The following is a 21463-nucleotide window of genomic DNA, read 5'->3' on the forward strand; positions in this document are numbered from 1 at the left end:
TTTGACATATATAATTTAATACTAATAAGTATAATATATAAAGTTTATAATATTAAAATGATTAATAAAGTATATAAATTAAAAATATAAATATCATAAATATTATCAAACATATATAATATATATACATATATATTAGATATTTAAATAATATACTATTGAAAATTATATATATATATATATGTATGTATATATATTATATATCAATACTATGATATATAAGATTAATGAATAAATAATATTTATAACACTAATATTATCATTGTAGATATTATATATGTTATTAAACTTATATAAATAATATATATCTATATTAATATAATTAATATAATTATATTATTGTGAGAAGACATGACTCTTACACATATAGTATATTGAATAAACTCTAATCATAGGGGAGGATTATAAAATTTATACGGATGAAAAAGGCAAAATAAATAAATGTCCCCAAAGGGCAACACTTGTAGACATCTAGGAGATGATTCTCCCGAACATGGATGCATTGCAGAAACACATTGCACATGCCAAAACTCTCATCCATTATAATAAATTCTCCATAGCTGATCACATAATGGAGTTATTAGCAGAAGCGCAAATTGTATTACATGCAAGCAAGGTGTTCTAGGAAAATTGGGACAAGACAATGGCATTGGTTTTGAAGGTACATTCTCAATTCTTGTCACATTTTGGCATTACCATGTAGCATACACCTTTGACATTTATGTCGAAAAAGGGGAGAAGATGTGATATGTAAAGGGGAGAAGATATAGATATGAGATATACATATATAGTCTGTAAAGTATGATATATGATATATGATGTATGTATGGGGGAGCAACACAATATTCGTGTACAGTTAATCAAAAAACATCTCTTACAAAAGAAATTGTAAAAAATCTCAAAAATAGAGTATGTTATCAAGTTAAAGACAACATGGAGACTAAAGATTGTTTTGAACTTGAAATTTTGAGAATTCAAATTTTGATTGATATGTTTTTTTGTCACTAATGCCAAAGGGGGGGATTACAGACATTATGGTCAAGTTTTTTTATTAGTGACTCACACTTAGTTGAAATGGTTAGTAGTTGGAAATTTTATCTTGGAAATTATAGTGGTAAATGAGTAATTCAGGTTCTGCTGAGTTCTACAACTGCTACCAAGTTCCAGAATTATTATTTAGTATGGACAGAGCAATATCTACCGAGTTGTTGATTGTCATTGCAAACAGAGCTTCGTAGTGTTTACCAAGTTCACAACATCAGTGATGTGAATCAAGTGTTGATCGAACTAGGAAGCATCAACCAAGTGATTCAATTTATATGCCTAGTTTCACAGTATTCACCGAGTCACTAGTGTTGACCAAGTTCAGACTACTTGGAAGTGATTACTATGAACAAAGCTTCTAGTCTACCGAGAACATGACGATGCTAGGTATTAACAATGGTTGTTGAGTATTAGAACCTCACTAAATTTGTCTTGACAACCCGAGTACCAATAGTTGAGCTGACTTTGTGTATTTTGGTGAAACTTGTATCATAGTCAACTTTGATGAATTATAATTTGGATTGGTATATATTTAATGTACTATATCACATCCAAAAGAAGATGTATAAAAATCTGTAAGATAAAATTAGAGCAAAAGTGTGAATTAAGAAGGCTACAAGCAGTATAAGGAGTAGCAAAGATTTATCTATCACAGCAAGGTGATCATTACACTCCAAAAGAATCTCAACCAACAAATCAAAGTTGCAAATCAAAGATGAACCACTGGTTCATCCTAACATGTGAAAAAGTTAAATTCTTTCACAAGGTATAGACTTAATAGTCTTTTACAAATCTCTTTACGAAGTGCGTACTTCATTATATGTTTTGTAAATCCTTTAGCAAGGTGGACCTAGCAGTCCTTATTGCTCCTAACAGGGTAGATCATCAGAAGTGATCAATTGTAAGCCTTAACTAGCCAACTTCATGTTGCAATACTAAAGCTTGTGGGTATCATTGCTACACTAGTTTTACTTTCTATTTGGAAGGTTTTGGGTCACCATATCTTGTGTCAAAGTGTTATGAATTTTTTAATTTTTTCAATTATTCATGTATGTAATTAGATTAGAATATATAGAAAGGATTAATTGGTGAAATAAGATTAAGTTTTATTGGTTACTGATTAATCCCTCTCCTCTTAGTAACCTATGCTATCCTATATTCTAAAAAATGAAGATGATAGATGAAGAATCTATATCTAACAAGAAGGTAACTACATGAGAAAGATGAATGAGTTAGAAGTTAAAGATGTCTTTGGCATTTTTGTCAATGAGAGAGAGAATATCTAAAATATAAAGAGGGAGAGAACATCTAAGACACCAAGAGGGAGACATTATATAAGAGTTATAGATATAGATCATAATGAATGAGGGAGAAATTGAAAGGTGGTAAAGACATGATAAGTAAGAGCAAGTGATTAATTCAAGGGAGATCATAATATTTAATTCTAGTGATGTTAGGGATATGAATTAGAATGAAACTAAAGATATTACTAAATGCCTAATACATTGAGGATCTTGCTCAAGAATGTACAAGTTTTGGATTATATGGTAACTTGAAGTACTCCTGAAATATTTTGGAGGTGTTGCCATAAAAGCCAAAGAGGTGTTGTCATTGGTGTCAAATCTATTGGTGAGATAATTTCTATCTAACCTAACTGACATATATATTGAATTGATGAAGAAGATTCGAGAAGGTGCTCATAACAAAAATACCCAGAGAAAAGATTGAGTTATGAAAAGTGAACTACAAATGGACATTTCATTTGTTAGACTTTGACAAGATATATTGATTGTTTAAATCATATTGTAAGAGGAGAATACGGTAATGTTCAAGTCTTGAAAGTATCAGAAAAGATAGATTAAATGCATAGGCTTGATTGGAAAATAGAGTTGAAGACTAAAGGAGTTTGATGTATGTACTGAGTGATGCTAGTGTCAACTAAGAAATAGTAAGTGGAGATAAATGTTAGTGGTGACCGAGCATCAGTATGTGTCGAACAAGAAGCTCAATAGCAACCAAGAAACTTGGTGATGACCAAGTGTTAGAATTTAAAGATGCATGAGGAACAACTTTTTAACTATTTATGAGGAATTGTAATTTCTAGCTGACTAAATTGATTTCTTGGGATATAGAAAGCATGTTGAAGATAAATGTTGATGAGTTGGATCATTTAATTCTAGGAGAGGATTAGGTAAACAACTTAATGGTGAGATTCCAAGAGAAGTTTCTAGAAAATAACAGGATGAACAAAATGGTGATCAGAATCATTATTTGTTATGGATCTAATTGCAAACCCCTAAGATCTATGGTGGTTTTTAAGAGAAAAATGATCAAAGCTACCTATTTAAGGAGGTATCAATGCCAAAATTTTATTTTCTGTGTAGGTAAGAAGAAAGGGAAAGCATTGAAAGACTTCCAGAGAGTTGGAGCAATTGCTTATGTTATTGACTGGCGAATCTAAGAAGAAGGCTGAATTGAGTTGAGAAGAAGTGAAGGGTGATTGCTTGAAGGGTTGGCGAGCGAATCAAAGTTGAGATGACAATGGAGGCCAGACAATGAATTAGTACATGAACTAAACATAGGTCTAAACTTGTAAAGTGAGTTGTACTTAATAGATCAAACCATGTTGTTACTTTCTAACCATTGTAAACAATATTTTAAATATTTTAATCAAGGTTCACCTAATAGTCATAGGAACCTAACAGTCTATGTAAATCCTTTAACTGGGTGACATTCTAATAGAATGTTTTAAAGTCCCCTAACAAAGCCACTCCTAACATGGTGATTAAATCATTTAACAAGGTCATATTTAATAGTTTACATTATAATCTAATAGGGATATTTATAATGGCATTTCAAAGAACATGATTAATGGGTACTCAATAGGTTCTATTAAGCGAACTTAATGAATCATTTTTTATTGAAAATAAATGAGTCACCAAATTATATGTTAGGCCAACTTTTGAATTGCAATTAGTTTAAGAACTTATTGTTTCCTCTAAGGTGGACCAATATGTGAATCATAGTTCAGTGGTTATGAACAAAGGCTTTTAATGTCTATTATTTTCAAGATAAAGTTTCCATATCTCAATTATGTTCATAACCAAGAATATCATTAATTTTTTAATGAAGTAGGAGCATTAACTTTATAGAGTCTTTGGTTTTCTTTCATTGTGGCATTTATTGTCATGTGATTGTAACTGTATGTTAAAAATAAATTTCATCTATGTTTCTTTTGACTGGCATTCAATTCTAGAAATATACAATGAAGCAAACAAAATGTGTATTTTGACTATGAATTATTGGTGAACCAAACAATCCAAACCAAATTCTGGAAACCGTATTCCAAATTTCAAATTCTAGAATTTTGAATCCCAATTTCTAAATCATATTCCACCAACCAAATTGGTCCATAGAGTTTATCACATTCTAATCTTGCACCATGGTTTTTATTTTGGCTCTCCCGATTTATCCTAGTTAAAGAACTCAAGGCAGAGCATTAAGGCTAGAGGATGAAGGTCCTTTTAATCTCTTTTATTTGTTATATCAACAAATAAATTGGTATTTGCAAAGGAAGAGTTGTTAGGGCTAGAATAGTGAACAGTACTCGATCAAATTCTATTGAGTTATGAATAAATATATTATTAAAGTTTTTAAATAGAGTAGCAAGGTTTTTTTAATTAATTTAAAAAAATATTTGATAGATTTTATAAGAGTTTTTCCTCTTTTTAAAATTGCATATTTATTTTGAAAGAGACAATCTAATTTGAAATTTAATTTATTTAACTTAGGTAATCACGATTTTAGACAAGAGCAGAGAAAGTTCCTAATTTTAATAAATTATGTTTTTTTATCCATTATAAGATTTTATTTATTTAAGATGATTAAATTAAATTTTATAAAAGATAATATATCAAACTTTCAATTTTATAGTTTATTAAATAATTGTTGTATGTAGAATCTTTTGAGTGCTATAAGAATAAATTTCTAGTTATTATAGCTTTGGTTACATATTTTAAAAATAAGAAAGTGTCTTTTGATTGGTTATCTTCAAGATGTGGAAGGTTTTCTTATAAGAGCTATGGAGTTTGTCATTGAACATCATATCAGAAGAATAATTTAACATATATTAGATTTCTTTTGAGTTCAAGTATTATGATGATTTTTTTTAGATTCACAAAGACAAGTTAAGGAAGATTTTCATAATGAGTTAATTATTTCTCATTCTTTGGTCTCAACATTTGTGCTTGTTGATCAATTAGTGAAGTTGAAAATTTCTTAATGAGCTCAAACTTTGCCAGAACTAAAATAGATGAAGCTAAGAGATTGAGTCACCATATACTTTATACCAAAAAGTCTAATCATGAGTATAGTCCATTGCTATTCAATACTCCCCTTTGTATGTTTCATCCATACCTTGGTAGTGAGGTCTAACTTGTTATTAATTTATATATAACTTAATTTTTATTTTACATTACAAATTTTTTTTAAATCCTTTTTTTTTATTGCTATGGAGATTTAGTTGTGTAGTTTTTGAGTCAAACTCATTGACCTATATTTCATGAATAGTGATTTACACAAACCGATCTCCCATACAATAAATAGAACACTTTAACACTCGAGAAAATGCTTAACAATGTTTTATTTTGTTCTTATTAATGTTAAACTATAGACCAACACCAATCTAAAAAACTCTTTTTCACATTTAAGAAAACGCGTTTATTTAAAAAATTTAAAATTTCTTACAATTACCCTTTTTATCATTGAAAACCCATGAAATCTAGATTATCATTTACAACCCACGTAACTAATTGTTCAACATCCAATAGCTCTTAAACTGGTGTGGCCTCACCCTTTGAAGATCACTGCAGTTACCATATTTGTGAAGAACTGACCATTCTATTTATGTGAATTTTTCTCACATCATTACTTGCCTTGAATTCTCATGTAACTCGCGCTATTTTTCCCACAAGAAATGTATCTTCTACTCAAATTCCAATTTGACCATTTTTTATTTTATCAGTTAGTCTGTTATGTTCCTGAGATTCTGACCATTTTTTATTTTATCAGTCGGTCTGTTATGTTCCTGAGATTTGAAAATATTTATGGTGGAGTTAATTTACTTTATGGTTGTGTCATGCTTTCTTTTTTGTGCTCCTGCACTAATCAGGTAAGATAACAGCTAGTAACACTATGTGTTTGTTGGAAATTAACGTCAACGTCTACAGGTTGTCCTCGAGCCCCACACCCATCTACCCTGTCAGGTCACCGCAGGCATTCATTTTGGTAGGTGAGATTTTGAATTTGAACATTGAGAGGGAAAATGGAATGTGACAAAAAGGAATGTTATTCATTCATTCAGTAGAGTTTTGCAAATCAAGCAAATCAGAGAGAAGTTGCAAAGCTGAGCAGAGAAGGAAGAAGGAAGGAAGTTTGTGCCTACAGTTGCACGTGTTTCCTTGTTCACTCTATAAGTTTGTCATTGTTAGATTCGTCCTGTTGAAGCAGTGATTGCTCTAGGCACCTTTGTATGCTGCCATTAGAGTTGCAGGTTTACAGTTTATTGAAGTTTGAAGTATTATCAGTTTAGGGTTATTTTAGGGTTTTTCTGGTTGAAGCCAAATGCTTCCAGATTTTGTAATAGTTTAATGAAAGATTGAATAGAAAGCAAGCAGGCATACTTGAATCTATTGATCTTCCCTTGTCTGTTGCATTTGAGAAATTTATTCGAAAGCTTAAAGCTTTGGCTCTTTGGTTTTAATGGTGAATGCATTCACATTGGAATTTTTCTAAATTATAAACTTTAGTTGGAGCCGAGATTACTCGGCATCCATTGCCTTTGTGTGCCGAGCTTACTTGGCTTCCTTGTGCTGAGCTAACTCGGCACCTATACTTTCCCTGTCACTCAGCACCTTCAAGTGCCGAGCAAGTGCTAAGTAATTTTTGGCACTCGGCACCTTCCTGTGCCGAGCATTTTTTTTTAAGTGTCGAGCAACCTGCCACTCGGCACATTCACATGCCGAGAAAAACTGGCACTCGACAATTGTGAGTGTCGAGCAAACTTTTAGGTTAAGGGTTGCAGTTTTAAGTTGTGAGATTGATTTTAATTTTTATTTCTCACATGGTATCAGATCTTTGAGGCCCCACATCCATAGTGAGTTTGGGAAATTTTTTTTTCTTGGGATATTTATCATGGTAGGAGATGCAGGAAAGATATAGCAGTAGCCACCATCATTTAATGGACAGAATTATGATATATTTGCAAAGAAAATGAAGACCATTATGGTTGCAAATGATTTGTGGGAGTTTGTGGTAAATGGATTCAATGATGTGACTGATCTAACTCAGTATGTTGCCCTCACAAATGCATAGAAGACTCATTTGAAAGAGTCAAGGAGGAAGGATGCTAAGGCATTAAGTCTTATTAAAGCATCAATGACAGAGACAATTTTCCCAAAGATTGCAGCAGCAAATTATGCAAAGGAAGCATGGGATATCCTTGAGACAAACTTCAAGGGGACTGATAAAGTCCATACTGTAAAGCTACAGAACATCAGGAGGGAGTTTGAGAACCTTCAAATGAAGGAGAATGAATCAGTTGCAGACTTCAGTTCAAGGACCTCCAATGTGATTAACCAACTGAAGTCAAATGGAGAAGACTATCAAGAGCAGATGATAGTGGAGAAGATATTGAGGATTTTACCTCATAAATATGACCATTTGGTCATGACCATAGAAGAGGCAAAAGACCTCACTACTTTGACAATGGATGAGTTGATGGGTTCTCTTCAAACCCATGAGTATAGGATCAATAGATCCACATCTTCTTCTACCCAAGACCAAGCATTCAAGGCTCAGTCAAATCCAATAGGAAGGGGGAGAGGAAGAAATGGCTCAGGTAGAAATTCTAGAGGTAGAGGCCGAGGTAATGGAGGACAAAGAAATGTTGTAGCAGAAAGCTCAAGAAGAGCAGATGGAGCAAGTAGCTCACAAAATACTTCAAGAGGAGGTAAGAAAAACTACAACTCAAATAAGAGTAATGTAGAATGCTACTACTATCATAAATATGGGCATTATGCAAATGAATGCTGGAAGAACCATAAAGATCAGTCAGGACAACCAAATGTGGCTGATGTGAATATGGGAAGTGAAAACACTGCCTTCATCATATGTAATGTTGGTGAAGAAGGAAGCCCTAAGGTTTGGTACCTCGACAGTGGATGTAGCAACCACATGAGTGGTAATGAAACCTTGTTTTCATTCATTGACAAGAGTTTCAAATCAGAAATTAAAATGGGTAATAATGGAACCCTACCAGTTGTGGGCAAAGGATCTATTATGGTCCGCACCAAGAAAGGTGAGAAAAGGGAAATACAAAATGTGTATTTCACCCCTGGTATGAAGCACAATTTGATGAGCATTGGTCAGCTCATTCAAAATGGATACAAAGTGTTGATGGAGAATGACATGTGTGTCATTCAAGAAAAGGATGGGAGCAAGAACCTACTTGCAGCAATTCAAATGACCAAGAACAAAATGTTTCCTATGAGGATTGAGACATGTTTCTCATCTCAAATTTGTGTTGCACCTCCCACACAATCAGCTCTCAGGAGTGTGATTGAAGACCACTCACGGCTATGGCACCTCAGGTATGGTCATCTTGGCTATGTTGGTTTAAATTTATTGTCAAATAAAAGAATGGTAGAAGGTTTGCCACGTATAGGAAATTCATGTGACAAGTGTGAGGCTTGTATTTTGGGTAAGCAACATAGGCTTCCCTTTAATTCTGGAAATTCTAGGAGGGCTAGATATCCATTATAGTTAGTGCATACTGACCTAGTCGATCCTATGCAAGTTACTTCCATTGGGAAGAGTACATATTTTATGACATTTATTGATGATTTCAGTCATAGGACATGGGTGTATTTCTTAAAGAATAATTCTGAAGCATTTGATAAATTTGTAGAATTTAAAGCCCAAGCTGAAAGAGAATGTGGACACTATATCAAGGTCCTAAGATCAGATAGAGGAGGGGAGTATACCTCCAATTCTTTTGTAAATTTTTGCAGGAAACATGGCATTAAGAAAGAGCTCACAGCCAGCTATACACCATAGCAAAATGGAGTTTTCGAAAGAAAGAATAGGACCATTATTGAAATGGCAAGGAGCATGATGAAAGAGAAAGGTCCGCCAACTGAATTTTGGGGAGAGGCTGTGGCAACAGCAATTTACTTAATTAATAGGTGTCTTACAAAGGCAATTTGTGATAGAATTCCAATGGAAGCCTGGTCACAAATAAGATGGATAGTTGAACACTTAAGAGTGTTTGGATGTGTTGCATATGCATATGTGTCTAAAGAGCAAAGACAAAAATTTGATGATAAAGGTGTGAAATGCATTTTCACAGGGTACAGCCCAGAATCAAAGGCATACAAATTGTATGACCCATTGAACAACAAGATGTTACTTTCAAGAGATGTGGAATTTCTTGAAAATCAATCTTGGTATGGTTCAACTGATGAGTCACCGAGCACTTCTAGTAAAGTGCCAATTATGAGTGAAGAGGATGCTGATGAGCAAAAAGAAGAAGGAGTAGATAGAAGAAAAGGCAAGCATATTCAGACGGTGTCGAGCTCCTCTAGGCATGATTGAGTGTTAGTGTCGAGTACCAGTGAAGACCGACCAAGTTGTCAATGCAGCAACAATGAAGATTCTAATCCCACACTCTCCTCCCTGATACCAAGAAAGACCAAGAGTCTTAGGGAGATATACCAAGATGAAAGGTATGAAGATTATGATGAGAGTGTTAATTTTGCATTATTTTCTCATAGTCATTCAGTATATTTTGAGGAAGCTATTAAGGAGAAGAAATGGTGTAATGCCATGAATGAGGAAATAGATGCCATAGAAAGGAATGAGACATGGGAGCTAATTGAATTGCCTCCCAAAAAGTATGTGATTGGAGTGAAATGGGTCTATAAGACCAAATGTAATGCTGAAGGCAAGATTGATAGGCATAAGGCAAGGCTGGTAGTCAAGGGCTACAAATAGTAGTATGGAAGAGACTATGATGAGACCTATGCCCCAATTGCAAGAATGGAAACTGTGTGTGCTGTCATAGCAATTACAACTTAGCACAAGTGGAAGGTATTTCAAATGGATGTGAAGTCTGCCTTCTTGAATGGTGTATTGAAAGAAGAAGTGTATGTGGAGCAGCCACCTGGTTATGAAGTTGTAGGTGAAGAACATAAAGTATATAGATTGAAGAGAGCTCTTTATGGCCTCAAGCAAGCTCCACAGGCATGGTATAGTAGGATTGACTCATATTTGATGAGCAATGGCTTTAGCAAAAGCAATGGTGAGCCCACTCTTTACATCAAGGTAGCAGATGGTAATGTATTGATTGTTGTCTTGTATGTAGATGATTTAATTTTTACTGGTAATGAAAAGACTCTAATTGGTGAGTTCCAAGAGGTCATGAAAAGTGAATTTGAAATGACAGACCTAGGTCTCTTATAATACTTTCTAGGCATATAAGTAAAACAAATGCATGATGGCATCTTCATCTCTCAAGAAAAGTATGCAGGGCAGATCTTGGAGAGATTTAAAATGTAGAATAGTAAGGCAGCCCCCACACCAACAATAGTAGATCTGAAGTTGAGCAAGAAAGACTCTAGCAAGAGAGTGGATCCAACACTATACAAGAGTATAGTTGGAAGTCTAATGTATTTGACTGCAACTCGGCCAAACCTAATGCATGCAGTAAGTCTAATTTCTAGATTTATGGAAACACCAAAGGATTCCCATTGGCAAGCGGGAAAGAGGATCCTAAGGTATGTGAAAGGTACCAAGGGATTTGGAATTTTGTATACTGTATCAAATGAATTCAAGTTGGTAGGTTATACTGATAGTGATTGGACTAGAAGTTTAGATGATAGGAAGAGCACTTTCAGATACATGTTTCATATGGGATCGGGTGCAATTTCATGGGCATCCAAGAAGCAACCTATTGTTGCTCAATCTACAACAAAGGTTGAATACATTGCAGCAAATGCAGCAGCATGTCAAGCAATTTGGCTAAGGAGGATCTTGACAGATTTGAATGAAAGGCAAGAGGATGGAACCACAATTTATTGTGACAACATCTCATCAATTGCATTGTCCAAGAATCCAGTCTTCCATGGGAGAAGCAAACACATAGAAATTAGATCCCACTTCATCAGAGAGTTGGTGGAGAATGGGGATATCAAGATGAATTTTTGCAAGTCAGAGCAGCAACTAGCAAATATTTTCACCAAGCCATTAGGCATTGGAACTTTTGTGCACCTAAGACAGAGTCTTGGTGTAGTTGATTTGGATCAGTAGTGATCCTTGTTTGTGGGTCTCAGGAAAAAGGGGGAGTGTTGGAAATTAACGTCAACGTCTGTAGGTTGTCCTCGAGTCCCACATCCATCTACCCTATCAGGTCACCACAGGAATTCATGGACGGCAGTCATTCATTTTGGTAGGTGAGATTTTGAATTTGAACGTTGAGAGGGAAAATGGAATGTGACAAAAAGGAATGTTATTCATTCATTCAGTAGAGTTTTGCAGATCAAGTAGATCAGAGAGAAGTTGCAGAGTTGAGCAGAGAAGGAAGAAGGAAGGAAGTTTGTGCCTGCAGTTGCACGTGTTTCCTTGTTCACTCTGTAAGTTTATCATTGTTAGATTCATCCTATTGAAGCACTGATTGCTCCAGGCACCTTTGTATGCAGCCATTAGAGTTGCAGGTTTAAAGTTTATTGAAGTTTGAAGTATTATCAGTTTAGGGTTATTTTAGGGTTTTTCTGGTTGAAGCCAAATGCTCCCAGATTTTGTAATAGTTTAATGAAAGATTGAATAGAAAGAAAGCAAGCATACTTGAATCTATTGATCTTCCCTTGTATGTTGCATTTGAGAAATTTGTTCGAAAGCTTAAAGCTTTGGCTCTCTAGTTTTAATGGTGAATGCATTCATGTTGGAATTTTTCTAAGTTATAAACTTTAGTTGGAGCCGAGATTACTCGGCATCCATTGTGGCCAAGCATTGCCTTTGTGTGTCGAGCTTACTCGGCTTCCTTGTGCGAGCTAACTTGGCACCTATACTTTCCCTGTCACTCAACACCTTCAAGTGCCGAGCAAGTGCTGAGTAATTTCTAGCACTCGACATCTTCCTATGTGGAGCATTTTTTTTTAAAGTGTCGAGCAACCTGCCACTCGGCACATTCATGTGCCGAGCAAAACTGGCACTCGGCAATTGTGAGTGCCAAGCAAACTTTTAGGGTTAGGGTTGCAGTTTTAAGTTGTGAGTTTGATTTTAATTTGTATTTCTCACAGTGTTGTCTGTATGTGATTGAAATCTAGAGCTCGAATCTCCGAGAACAATTTTCTTTCTAGGCAAAATTGTTGCAAGTAGAGATTTGAAGGTACTCGTTTCTGATCCTCAAAGTTTTACTTTATCCTCAGATCAGTTCTTTAAAAATAGTGTTTTTCAACATGCGAGGGTAGGGCGTTGCAACAATTGAGGGAAAAAAAAAAACCTCAAATATTTGTATGGCTGCTTAAATTTTTTATTTTGTTTAACATTTTCCTTATCTTTTCTGGTCTTTTTAGGTTTTCTTGCTTTTGGGGTATTTTGTCTTTTAATGTTATTTTACGGGTTTCGTGGAAGGGTAGTTTAAATCTTTGCTTGCAGCGCTGGTGATTTTTCTTGAGGGCTCTAACAATTTTAAACACGATATAAGTTGCAAAGGCTTTTTTAAGGAAACAAATGTGCTGACATAACAGATTTCTCTATCCAAAGAAAGTAAATGCTTTTGGTTAAATTTGATGTAAAAAAAACTCGATTTCTACAAAAAAATTTGGACACATATCTAGATGGAATGTATACTTTTTGTTTTTTTTAAGAATTTTTTAACGGAAATTGAGGTAAGAATATTTAGATTTAAATATTATCATGAAGGTTTAAATAAGCTAGTTAAGAAATTTTATAGACAAGCCAGAGTTAGCTTCGAATAAGCTAGTTAAGAAATTTTATAGACAAGGGAGACTTATTATAGTGGAGTTATATATGTTTTGCTTGGTATAAACATATGAATTGAGTTATTTTTCTATAAATAAATATTTTTAAAATATTATATGAGTAGGAAGCCTATAAAAGTGAGATTAGAATTGGGAAGTTGGTTGTTTTATTTTAAAATAGATATTGGGTAATAATATATGAATTTAAATAATATTAATTTTGATAATTCTTAATATAATGTTATGAAATTGGGTAATTTAAAACATAGTTTTATAATGGAGTTATCTAATTGTTTTAAATTTTAAATGATTTTTAAATAATTAAGTATTTTAAGCATTTAATATTAATTTATAAGACAAAATTATTTTAAATTAATTAGTGTTTGGAGTCCTTTTTTTAAATATTAATTAATGTGATAAGGAAAAAACCTTGATTGGAGTATTTTTCAATCTTGTCAAAAACATACTTATTGAAGAAAAGCTACTCTTAAAAAGCTATTACTAAAGATAAGATTTTTCTTTCTATTATTGTTAATTCATGCGAGATCTCCATATTAAAATCGAGACTAATAATAGTAAGATATAGTATTTTCAATTTTATGATTCTTAAATACGTTGTGTTCAATTTAGAAAAAATCTTTACTATATCTAAAAATGCTCTAATAATTTAAGATACTTCTCTAATTAACTCTTATTTATGTTACTCCATTTAAAAATCACACCTTCTATATTTATATAAAAATTAAAAATCTATATCTATAATCTAGATTTTAAAGAAAATAAATAACTTACTCTACCTCTACCAAAATAATCATTTTATTATATTTACCACGCAACGGAAAGATCTACAAGGTTAACTCTTGGGCCACGGGCCTACACTCTTACTCCGCGCCTTCTCACTCACCTACTCTTTCCGCTGACAGCGTCATAATAGGATTTGAATTTTAAATCAGGAAGTTGCTATAAAAGCACGGACAGACAAGTACAGCTCTCTCCGTTTTCGATAATTTAGGATCTGTTTTTTCCTTTGGCAAAGGAGGAAAAATCTTTGGCTCTCTTTTGAAATATTTTGGGCTTGTTTTCTTCTTGGCAAGCATTCAAGAATTCAAGTGTTTTCTTCATGGAGATGTGTGCGATGTATGAACCACGGGAAGAGAATAATATTAGAGAAGACAAGGACGCAGACCCAGAGAGGGAGATTTTTGGGCGGTTGAAAGACAAACCCATTGTTGATCTTAGCCATATGGAACTTACTATCTTTGGTTATGATCCAGGTTTTCTTCCTGCCCAAATGCCCGCGGAGAAGAAGAAAATGCCTCAGATACACCCATCAGATTCAACTTCAGGTAATCTCTGATCTTATTTTGTTAGAAATTCTACTCTGTTAACTGGGTATGTTGTTGGTGTGATGTTTTAGCATGGTAAGAATAGGGTATAAAGGAAAAATAACAAGTTTCTTTTGATGCGGGTTAGTTAAAGAGAAGTAAGATTATATCAGTGGGTTTTCGAAATGGTATTTAGATATCATGAATAGCTTCTCCACCTCGTCGTTGACAAAATGCCCATCTGTTCTAATGGGCCAAATAACAATATGGGGATTTAGGGTTTTGAGTAGTATAGTGGTTGAAGTTTTCAATATATGAGTCGATTGCTTTTATTGCAGGTTTTGGTTATGGAAACCAGATTAATGCGGCGACAGTTATGGGCCAGCACATGACCAGTATGGATACTAATAATAGTATCGACAGCATAATGAATACAGACTCTTTGTTGGGTACATCCTCAGAGATGGAGGCAAGCCTTTATCTTAACAATGGACCTGATTTTGGTATTGAGTCAAGGGAAGCAATGAAGAAAATCCAGGTGGAGCCATTAATATATAACCATCCCATGATAGCTTGCAACCCTAACATCGATGACAGTTGTTTTTTCCAAGACACCAGTTTTTTCAACAACATCAATTGGAATTGGAACTGGAATAGCAGGAGGTCATTCACCAACCCTAATGGCCTAAATACCCATTTGTACCCAGTTAAAGATAGGGTTCCTCCTCCTTTTCAAGTCAAGGCTGAGGAAAATCTTAATATTGTTGCAGATGTTAAATCTAAAGAGAATCCTTTGACTTTTATGACCTATGATAATGGCTTTGCTGGATGCCCTAGGGTTGTGAAGAAGAAAAGAAATGTGCCTAGGGTTAGGAAAAATAGTGGTTCCAGCTCAACCCAATGTTTTTTCCAAAGTTTTTTTCGAAGTTGGAAACCAGATTTTCAAACTGCTGAAACTCCCACTTCTCCAATGTTAGTGGCATCAGATGCAATGGACAATATTGTTGCCAAGAATGGGTGTGTTGGTGATGAATCAGGTTCATCCAGAGCTTTCAAAAGGCATAAAAGTCTTGATCGTCCAGCTGTTGAAGACCCAGATCAGAAGAAGGTTAGTAGTTGTATCATTAGTTCTTGATGAATATCACTTTGGAAAGTTTATTGATTTCCATTCATGAAATATGTGTGTATAATGGTAGATAATCTCTTTTCTTTTTCCAGCATTAATATTTGTTAGGGCAGTTTATGTTTAACCTAGAACACTCGCAATCAGTGATTAGAATATAAGCTGTTAATCTGATCCGCTTAATACTTAGAGGCCTGCCATATGATCAATGGAATTGCACATTTTAAATACAGCTAATGCCCTTGTATTGAACATACGAAATATCGACATTGCTTTATTATCTTTATTGCATACTTGATATGTTAATTGTGTTGATGCAAACTCAATATGTATGATACTTTGTTTTAGCTTTCTAACTTTTTGAAAGACAAATTTATCAACAATTAATAACTGAATTCAATTTTATATACATTTATGTCAATAAATTTGTAATTACTCTTATCAGTGATGGATTCCATAAGCTGATCTAAAACAATATATATATATATATATATATATATATATATATATATATATATATATATATATATATATATATATATATATATATATATATATATATATATATATATATATAACAATTGAGTCTCTAAACTCCTGCTTTAGTTTCCATGAATTACAAGGCTCCAATGTGTAGAAATTGTGCTAGTTTTAGTTTATATACCATAGTTACCATTTTGATACACCAGAAGTCCCAATCTTCTAAAAATAGGACCTGATTTATAGTTGTGAACCCTCAACTCCCAAAATTAGCTTTACTTTCTCTTAAGAAATACCATCCCTACTACTATGCCTCTGGAACTTGTTAACAGAATGTTCTAACTCAAAAGAACCTCAAAACTTTTATAAAGATCAGATGTGGCAGCAATATGTTTTTAGTGGTACATCTTGTTATGATTGTCTTGCAAATAGGACGAATTCACCTGGGAATATTGAAACAAAGCACACAGTGGAAATTGTAGCTTATTTCATGAAATCCTAATTAATTATGGTTTCATAATTTCTTCATGGCTTTCATTTCTCAGGAGCTCCAAATCAAGAATGTCAACTTTCTTTTACAGAAGGAGCTACGAAATAGTGATGTAGGGTCTTTGGGAAGAATTGTTCTTCCTAAGGTTGGTATCAACTTCTAATCTGTGTATCTACGAAACTTTGACAAAATACCTGGATTCAAATTTATCAGAAAAGCAGCTATCTAATGTTTTTGAAATATGTTCTTTAGAAAGAAGCAGAAGCAAAACTGCCAACTTTGATTGCGAGAGAGGGAATCCAAATATGCATGGAAGATATGCATCTGCCTAATAAGCAGTGGACTTTCAAATACAGGTAAGCTAGTAATTATTTAAATTTAGTTAATTTATTTTCAGACATACGGTGACAAAACTGTAAGTTTTTTTAACTACATATCTAGACCTTACTTATTCTCTGACTTGTAGGTTTTGGCCAAACAATAAGAGCCGGATGTATGTCATGGAAAACACAGGTTAATATTGACATATATCATTTTATCATAAAGATTACAAGTCTTTCTCTATATGGTTATTATTACTACAAGTTATGAGCCTTTTCATATGTTTGAATATAAATCTTTATTTGCAGGAGATTTTGTTAGAACACATGGTCTTCAAGTTGGAGATTTTATCATGCTCTACAAAGATGAGGTCAATGGGAAATATGTGAGTAAATATATATTATGTTATCAGTAAACAAATTAATTTTAGTATCAGTCTTTTCTAATCTTATGGTGTACAGTTTAATGTAATGATTAAATTCTTTTTAGCAAGAGGTATAGTTTATCATATTGATTTGTGTTTATGCAGATAATAAGAGCTAAGAAGAGTCCAAGCCATTTAACATCTGGAAGTTCAGGTGATATGAGTGGTATTTATGGATCTTCTACATTGTTAGATAATGGCAGTATTCATCAATCAGGAAGTGAGAAAGAGAACAAAGCAAGTAGCAGATCATCAAATCCAAGTGCGGGCAACATCTCTCTGGATGAGACCACAGACAGTCTATCTATAGGGCAAACTTTTGAAGATCTTTTTTCAGAAGACCTGAACTTTTTTCCAACCGATTTTTTAGGATACTTTAAAATGGAATCCATTCCTAGCTTTGGACATGATGAGAACTTTCCTTCAGAATATTTTGTAGATTAGGTGATGTAAATATCATATTTTTTCAAAAGAGGATATGACGTTTCCATCATAGTCACAATTTTGTAAATAGTATGACAAATTGTATATGCAGTACGGTGTTGTAATATAATATAAATTGGCAATTCATTTTAAGTCAAATAATTCTAAAAAGTTTTCTGGGATTCTATTAATGTGTTTTTGGAACAAATATTCTAATTTGCATAAATTTCAAAAGTATTGCATTGTTTTAGATTTTATAAGGAAAGTGTATGCTATAGATTTTAATTTTGTTAGAATAGTGTATTATAGTCTATATATTTATTTATGGTACATGTTATGTTTTATTTTGTTTTGTTTACATGAATTTGTATCACTTTATAAAATCATATAAAAATATTTATAAATTAATTATTTTCTCAAGTGAAAATAATTTATTCAATAGTTTATATCTTTTACTTCACATATTAAAATTGAGTCACAGGTTTTAATCTTAAGATGAATGATCGTAATAGATGTCCATAGTAAGTACAATTAAATTCATTTCACATGCTAAAGTAATAGTCTACCTCAAAATATGAAGTATATATAAATTGATTTCACTTACTAAAGTAATTGTCTATATATAACTCAAAATATGAAGTATATATTTTCAAAGGTAATGATATTTTTACTGTACAAAAAGAACATTTCTTCTCATTTTCAAATTTAATAAAATCTTTGCCTATGAAATGTTGAATGAAATGATGGATATATTTTATTTGGATGAAGAGTGATATTTATATTCACATTTTTACAAACACTAATTCTTAAAAAAGAATATAATGTCATAATACATTGCTAGGTATATTTTCAATCTAATAACTAGATTAAAAATATAATTTTTAAAATAAACAAGTGCCACTTAGTGGCTTCTATCTATTGTTAATAAATAGTTTTGAATTATATTGTAGAAAATAATTTGAATTGTAAGTGATAAATTATAAAAGAAAATGTTATAATGTATATTTAACTATATTTGAATATTATTATATTATATTATTATATTATATTAAAAAAATTAAACTTTAGAAATATTAAATTTGTGAAAAAAAAGTCTAATAAAAATATAATGATAAATAAAATAAATAAATATTGCTAAAATTTATTTCTATTTTTTGGATCAATAAAAGGTTGAAGCCATGTACACTATATTATTAAAATAAAATTACAAAGTCTTCATTCAAACTAGTATTGGTAGGGAAGAAGGGATGAAGAAAACCTCCAGCTTTGCTCAAGACCAAGGTCCTATACAAAGTAAAAAATTAAAAGAGCATACCCTAGTTTTCCTAGCCTACTAGAGATGTAGCCTCCTTTACAAAAAATTCATTTCTTTTGCCTATTATAAATTTTGGTTTTCTTGATTTTATATTCAAGTACCCATGTCCTTCCTTTGCATCTTGTGAATCCCTTATGTCAATTTTTACATAGTGATGATTGTCTGCATTTGAGCCTGTTTGTTTCCTCGACACATTTAACTGCTTTTAGAGATGTAAAGTTAGAATCCATTATGTTTTTGTTGTCTTCTACATGAAATTTCAAACACACATAAAACCATTGGCCAAGAGTTGTTGGAAATCTTAATGGGAAACAAGATACTGATTCGGGTGGGGTAAATCAAGATCTGTAAAAATTTTCACTAATAAATTTTTTTACTATATTTACACCTAATCCATCAAATATCTCAAATCTCATACCATATAATCATAAACATATAATGTTGAAATGAAACCTATCTAAGCATAACATCCATGAAAATTATCAACATATAACACAGTAAGTTTGGTAACCCTGAAACACTTCAATTTGAGGGTAAAACTAGGGTGGGGATGAAACCCACAAATCTTTACTGTTGTAACAACAAAGCTCGACTATTAGGGCTACAATTTGACCATGTCTGATGATCTACCCTTTGAGGGGTCTACATTGTTAAAAGCATTTAACACTATTAGATTCTACACTTACAATGTATTAAGGACTCTATTAGGAGATTTAAATATGTCTATTTGAATAGCTCTATTAAGAGATTTTCCTTGACTCAATATGTTAAAACTAATTTGGTACCTGATCATTCAACTTTCTCTTAAAACTAATTATCGACCTCCTCTCTTCAAAATTTTAATTTGATTTCCTTATCTGATATCCATGTTTTTTCCTTCATCATTCTGGTTTCTCTACTTGATCTCCTTACAGACTTAGCCTTCCTTCGCTCTGTCCTTAGCTTGTTCACTCCTTCACACTCACTTCCATTCACTCATAATGATTTAGGGTTAGAACTCTTCTTAAATAGATAATCATAGAAATCTCTAGATTAGGATCAATGATCCATATTTCATCCTTTTTTTGATTTACACTTCTAATTTTATGATTGGTTAATCTACTTTTCTTGGGATTAATGCCTTCTATGTCTAATCTTCTCCTTAAATGTCTCTACAATCTTTAAATTCCATGTAGAAGTCATCTAAAATGATTTACATATGTTTTTGCTCAATAAAAACTCATATGCCAAAATTGGATTACTCGACACTTGAATATTCTAACACTAGATTACAACTAGCATTCACGCTGTCAATCAACTTCTATATGCTCAACATATACTAACTCACTTGGCATTAACTAACTTTCTAAATGCTTGGCACCTTCTACATTACTCGGTACAATTATCTTGGCTCATTCTCTACTAGGGTGCTTAGTAACCGTTGGGTTGGTCGACATAAGATATAATATAAACAAGTCCTTTATAGCTTGATCTTCTGTAGATGACTCAATCACAGTGATGATCATCCAACACTTCCTTGTAAATGACTAAGTGTTAGACATTAAAGAAAACTTGGGCTTAGAGATCAACAATCTCCCCTTTTAACATTAGTGGCAAAAACACTTTGTCATGACTTAGCTTTACATCCAAAAATAATGCTCCCCCTGAGATTGTAACTTGATCTTCAAAACTTAGTGTCTGATGCGGCCTCATCTGATAATGTAGTATCTAATTTCTATATTTCCCTTTGTGTCATTTGTCCATTTATTTGAATATTTCCCCCTTTTTAATGTATGATTCTATGTCATGAATAACATTTCTCCCTTATTTTTGTCACTTATGGCTTGGGGTTTGCAAGGGTTAGCTTGTATTTATCCAAAAATGTTTGATGACTAGGCCAAAAATTTCAAGACCTTTATTCCATCGATCTCTTGCTAATTCCATGACATGAATGTGAATCTCTAGTTGAGTAGCTAGATCAATTAAGGTCTCTACAATTGAAAGGCATGTATCTTTCTTCATTAATTTTTGAGCTATACATAATTCCTTCTAAATTATCTCCAAGTGGGATAGTAGCATAAATTGAATAGAAATCAGTTTTTTTTTATGTCATATTTCTAGCCATTAACTCATCTATCAAATGTCAAATTATTATATGAAGGTGAGCTTTAACTTGCATACTTGCCATGTGAATAAGCATATACCTTCATATATTCCTAAATCATCTCAATAGAATGTTGATTCTCCAATGTGAAGAACTCAACATTGTTAGGAATAAGGTGTCTCAACCTTGGATAATTCCTATTCTTATTATTTGTTTTGTAAAATGTGTTTCTTACAAATAATGTTGATGTGTCGACATCTTGAATTGTGTATAAGGAGGTCATCGCTAAAACGGTTATGACAGATTCCTATGACATGTAAGAGCTATGTTAGGAAGATTCAATGACAAGTGAAGACATGTGGCAACTGATAAATTTGAGTACTGTACACTCTACCCC

At 32.8% G+C, this 21463-nt stretch overlaps 1 protein-coding gene across 1 annotated transcript; it reads left to right on the plus strand.

The window, feature by feature from the left end:
* The first annotated feature begins 14128 nt into the window (after window positions 1–14128).
* LOC149550277 (uncharacterized) lies at window positions 14129–17780 on the plus strand. Its single transcript, XM_089795058.1, has 7 exons — window positions 14129–14428; window positions 14746–15515; window positions 16556–16645; window positions 16753–16856; window positions 16967–17013; window positions 17130–17206; window positions 17351–17780. The coding sequence occupies exons 1-7, from the start codon at window positions 14203–14205 to the stop codon at window positions 17687–17689; spliced, it is 1653 nt and encodes a 550-aa protein (XP_089651184.1). The 5' UTR covers window positions 14129–14202; the 3' UTR covers window positions 17690–17780.
* The last annotated feature ends 3683 nt before the right edge of the window (window positions 17781–21463 follow it).

Source organism: Cupressus sempervirens, chromosome 7 (genome assembly GCF_028749045.1).
Source record: "Cupressus sempervirens isolate cs-2001-9-10 chromosome 7, ASM2874904v1, whole genome shotgun sequence".
Taxonomy (NCBI): domain Eukaryota; kingdom Viridiplantae; phylum Streptophyta; class Pinopsida; order Cupressales; family Cupressaceae; genus Cupressus; species Cupressus sempervirens.